Consider the following 5612-nt stretch of genomic DNA (forward strand, 5'->3'; position numbering starts at 1 on the left):
CCATTGTTGTTGTTTAGAAAGTGCCGCCGAGAGGCCGACACTGCTGTGTTTCACGTCACGCTGATCGCAGCATTTTTGCTCTAGGACTCCTGCATGAGGTCTAAAAATCACACTCCTTTGGTGGAAAAACGTAAACGTGATGCTAAGAAGGGACTTCGTAGCTTTAAACTTATATTTGTTTGCATTTTGGCAAATTAGCACAACTGACTGAATGGTAGCAGCCACAGATGTACGGATAAATGTTAATCTGATACTGAAGGAAAATTAAAAACATGATTTCAAATAAGTTTTGTAGTTATAAAAACTGTTTGTTTCTGTTATTTTCAAGCATATTTATTCTTTTTTATGACCCTTAGACGTCTGTACGTCACCCTGAATATAAACTTATATGCATTTTGCCTGTGTGTTCAGGGTTTTTGGTTTTAGAGATGTGATTGATAAAAAGAGTCTACTCACCGTAGAGAAGTCCCCTCCTCAGCCGTCCACTGACGCCCTGCTCCCTGTCCCTCCTCCTCATGGCCTCCTCTGCGGCGGCTCGAGCTCCGGGCGACAGCTCCGACAGATCCTCGTCGTCCAGGTCCAAGCCCTCCGCCTCGTACCGATCCAGCGCCGGGATGGCTCGGTAATCTCTGCACGCGGAGAGACGAAAAGACGTGTCGTCATCAAGTCCTGAAACCTTCTGTCTGTCTTTTGACACAGAATAAAACCGTCCTCACCTCTCCATCCCGTCCCCGATCAGCTCCTCTCCGTCCCCGTCCTCCTCCTCCTCTCCATGCAGGGTTACGTCTCCCAGCAGCCCCTCTGACTCATCCTCGAAGGGGGGCAGGTCTCGTCCGGGGCTGGAGGTCAGGTCTCCTCTCCTGGAGGCTCGGCTGGGGCTGGTGGCCATGTGGTACGACTCGGAGGAATCCTGTCGACAAAACACACACACGCACGGACACACACACACACACACACAGACACACAGACACACACGCACAGCTCAGACCCTGATTTTTACATGAGTACCTGATACGAGCTTTTTGACTAATGTTAATGTGTTTTTTCAATCAGTTGTATTTTATTTCTTAATTATCGTCTATTTAGTGTTTTTTCTCATTTATTTTGTGATTTTAATTTTTTATGTATTTATTTTTTTGCAGCTGGACAGGTGCTTTAGGATTATTTAAATACTTCCTAAATTTACAATCATTTGAGAAAGTTAATTTGAATATACTGTATGTTTATTTTTCAGCAGCTTTGGAAATTCAAATAATTCACACAACAAGGTTTAACCGATTTGTTTTGATTTTGCAAAATATTAACTGAAATTTGCCATTTTTGTATTGCATCTAATGCATCTAATTTACAATTGTAGTTTTCTACATTGTGGGGAAAACTTTACGTTTACGATGTAATTTGACAGTTTAATATTAAGATCTTAGTCAAAACAAAAACAACAATTAAATATTTAAAGTAGTTAAAATTTGCTCTGCCTCTATCCAGCTATAATATTAAAATCTGTATATATTTGTTACAGAAATAATATAACATAGCACATCTTCAAGACTTTTCTTTTAGTTTTAACAAAGTATTTCTACACTGTGGGAAATATCTAACCATTCTTTTTGATGTAATAAAATGTAATAAAATCAATTGATTTGCATTTTTTAACTTAATTTACTAATTTTACCTGTTTTTTAACTTGCTGTCACTTATTGATATCGTGCATTTTTTTTCCTAAATTATATGTATCTTAACCTGGGGTATTGTCTTTTTCAGAAAACGTCTTTTCTTAAAAGGATGAGTCTGCTTAATTTTTTGGTTTTTGACATGCTGCAAGTCAAATTTACCAAACAAGACAATGAAGACCGAAATTAAAAATAACTACTTTTACTTAAAAAAAAACAACAAAATTGTGATGCGAGTTGTCTTCAGTTTGTCTTAAGAGACTGAACTGAATCATACCACATAATGTCTTTTTTTGGACAAAAACAAAATACACAAAGTTAATCTGGCTATTGTTTCTGTGTCCAGGAACCTGAGTGCCTTTACTTTTCTTACTCTTGATGATAAAAAAAAACCATCATAAAAATGCAATTTACAGAGAAAATGTGTCTTAATAACTGAAAACATGCAAGAAACAGTGATATCACTGTCAGCTGGTGGCCATGTGGTGAAAACCATGTCACAAGGACAACATAAATAAAAGGAATAAGTAAATAAATAAAAGATGGAGTTTTCGAAAAAGTGACAAATAACGTTGCATGATCGTAATGGTTTCAAAATCTGGAATATGTTTTCTATATAAAACACATTTTCTGCATTAAAGTGGTGCAAGTTTTAATAATATTCTGCGAGTTTTATCCGTTATTCTATAACTCATTTGTCGTTATTTTGTCTACTTTAGCTGACTGTTTATTGCACAGATATTTAAACTGACACTTAATCTTTAACTGATTTAGCAGATTTTTAAAAAGTTCAACAGTCACATGGCGAGTCTGCTTTTTACAGCAAGAGGCCAAACAACACTGACAGATTTATTCATGACAGCAACAGTTTAAAAACCGACTGAGTATAAAATATATTCAAAATCGGCACAATTTTGACAAAAGGCACTTTTATTAAACCTCCAGATCAAAGTAAAGCTCCAACTCTCTCTGTCATTGTTGTGATGAGGAGAAAAGTACAAACGTCAGACTGAAAAACGCAGAAAACTCAAATTAAAAACGTAACTCTGTTTCGTTTAGCTCGCTATTCTTTCACTTAAAACTCGACAAACTCGACGTTTTAATGTGTATTTTAATGTTTAAACTCACCGCCATTGTTCCGTGTGTGCCTCTTTCTGCCTCTCGTAATGAAACTCTTTCTTCCTGCCGGGAGTCGCTTTTCGCGCGAAATGACCACGTGATTACTCAAAGCCCGCGAAAATTAATGAATATTCAAGTTCGCTTCTGACGTATCGTCCTCTTATTAGTCGGTTCGTTTTTAAAGAGGCGGGGCTTAAAGTGCAGAGCGCTCATTTTGGGACTCAGCTTCTCTGAAGGCTGCTCGGCCGGTGTGACGGTGACACGTGACAGGCAGGCGGTGCAGCCCGCGATACAAATCAAACTCACATTTCCACAAGCCTTCAAAGAGGCGGGGTTAATGACGTATTCTTTTTCCCGGGAAGATTTGGGCCGCGCTCAAATCCGTTTTACTGCCTCCTAAACTGACTGGCCGCGTCCCAAAATGTTTCATATTCTCGTTTATTTTCTTTGTTTAGAAAACTAAAACTTGAACAGAAATTTTAAACGATATACAGGTTGTATGGCATTTTAATAAAAATATCTAATAAATAAATAAAAAGGTAAATTATATAAAACAATAATACATTTATATAATAAGTAATTAAAAGTATAAAACATATAAATAAAATAAAAGTAATGATAAATATATGTTTTTTTCATTGTTCTTCTTTTGTGCCACACTGCAGATAAAATTTCCATGTACCACATTTATAGTTTCAGTATCAGTTTTATATTAATTTTACCACAACAAATCATCAAATTCAAAAATATTATACACTATAATTACACATTCATGTAATGAGCAAATAATTTAAAAAATAAGTTTAAAAAAATACAATTAAATTAAAAATAATGAAGAATAAGAGCAAAGTGCCCAACTGTATATGATTTCAGATACATTTATCATGTAAACACATTTATAGCTTCACTTATAAGTATTTCTATACTAATAATCAGATAAATAAGTTCAGTAAATTATATATTACATACAACACTTGAAAAATAAAATCTACGAATAAAATAAAAATGATGAAGAATAAAAACAAAATTATGAAGAGCTTAATGGTGATATATGTGTAATTGTTTGAGTTGTTCTAATTTTGTGCCAAACTGCAGATATATTTTCCATATAAACAAATTTATAGTTTCACTTATCTATATTTTTATAATTAATCAGATGAATAAATGAATGAATGAGTATAATGTGACAGAACCACAAACCCACAGAGAATTTAGTCTTTTGTCTTGTTTACAAAGTCATGGTCGATAAAGCTGTAGACTCATAACACAACTTTAATTCTTGTCATTTATTTCTTATTTCTTAACGTTGGAAATCTTATTCTGGTGTGAAATGTTGCTGATCTTATATCTGACTTTATATTTTAAATTCTGCATGAATACAACCGAAAACTAAAGCAATAAAAGGAGAAAATCTGAATGCACTGACAACGCCTCACACACATCAGTACATCCAAATTAAAACAAATTAACACAGAGATAAAATCAACACCTCAAGTTTAATAATCATTATTTATGACATGTTCATTCATTCATCAAATATAACTTCGCCCCTTTCAACCCACATTTTAATATCTGTAACAAAATCAAACAGAACACAGTAACATATATACAGTTTCAAAGACAACCTCCATTTTCTGAAATAAAAAATATCAAAGAAAACAAATTAAACCTCTTTGCAAAGTTTTTAGTGCAGCAAATAAATAAATAATTACTTTCAACTCATTGGTATCAAAACGGCCGTCACCGAGAATCTGCTTGAACAGATGAGCGTTGTTTTTTATTTTTAAGGAAAACATGGTTCAGCTGACGAGTCTCGAACATGTTTGTGTCTCACTGTCAATATTTTTATGAGATTTTACAGTCAGCTCTTCCTGTCGTTTCACGTGAAAACCAGCTCACAATAATTTTGCCAGTCATGTGTAAATGATTTCAGTGGGTCTTTAGTTTGGGGAAATTTGTTATTTGTATAAATATTTTCACAATTATTAAACAAAAACATGAATCTGTGGACTTTAAAGTGAAATATAAAAAATAAAATAAGTCTTTACATCAGTTTCCCAACACTTCTGGGGCTATTTAAGGCTTATTTTAAAGGTGAAAATTAAGATTATGAAGTCAATGTGTGTCAGTAGCTTCTACTTAAAGCAGAAACATTTTATAAACACTCTTATTCTCTTTTAATTATTACAGTCTTGGTTTTCGTGTTTCCACATTAACCGTTGACGTCCTGGTTACATCCTTTGGATTTTCACTGAAAATTTGTTTTGGGTTTTACACAGAAATCAGCCCACAGGCTGTTATATGCAACCGAGAAAGTCTGAATTTTAAGTTAATATACGACCTGCTCACCCACTGGCAATAAAAGAAAATATGAAGTACATGTAAAAAGTTACATACAGAACTTTTAAGCCCTTAGTGATTAATTCAGTGACACATTATGAGCCCAAACTTTGTTTACTGACTGGAATTGTGTCCTTAAATAAAACGACGAAAGTGTCATTTTGACAAAACACTGCAGAGTCAATTTAACCTTTTGAAACCTGAGCAATTTGCCCGATTTGTTTAAAAAAAAATCACAAAAAGAAGGCAATGAGCTATTTCACAAGAAATTGACAAAAAGACTTTGCAAGACATGAGTAAAAAAGTTACAAGAAAATTACCCGAAATCTCAAAAAGAGAAAAAAAAGGAAATTCACTGGAAGGAAGTGCTACACTAAAACTAACAAAATAATCAGTGTGAAAATTGATGATATATATTTATACAAAAATTTCTATTATCTGTTTTTAAATGTATAATGTAATCATAAATATCCTTTTTTCGGG

General features: G+C 33.9%; 1 protein-coding gene across 1 annotated transcript; it reads right to left on the minus strand.

Annotated features, from left to right (window-relative positions):
* Positions 1-448: 448 nt before the first annotated feature.
* Positions 449-2894, minus strand: mcm2 (minichromosome maintenance complex component 2). The gene is made up of 3 exons (XM_042494250.1): positions 2799-2894; positions 717-910; positions 449-629 (listed from the first exon to the last, which is right to left on the minus strand). The coding sequence occupies exons 1-3, from the start codon at positions 2802-2804 to the stop codon at positions 449-451; spliced, it is 381 nt and encodes a 126-aa protein (XP_042350184.1). The 5' UTR covers positions 2805-2894.
* Positions 2895-5612: the final 2718 nt, after the last annotated feature.

This window comes from Plectropomus leopardus, chromosome 2 (assembly GCF_008729295.1).
Source record: "Plectropomus leopardus isolate mb chromosome 2, YSFRI_Pleo_2.0, whole genome shotgun sequence".
NCBI lineage: Eukaryota > Metazoa > Chordata > Actinopteri > Perciformes > Serranidae > Plectropomus > Plectropomus leopardus.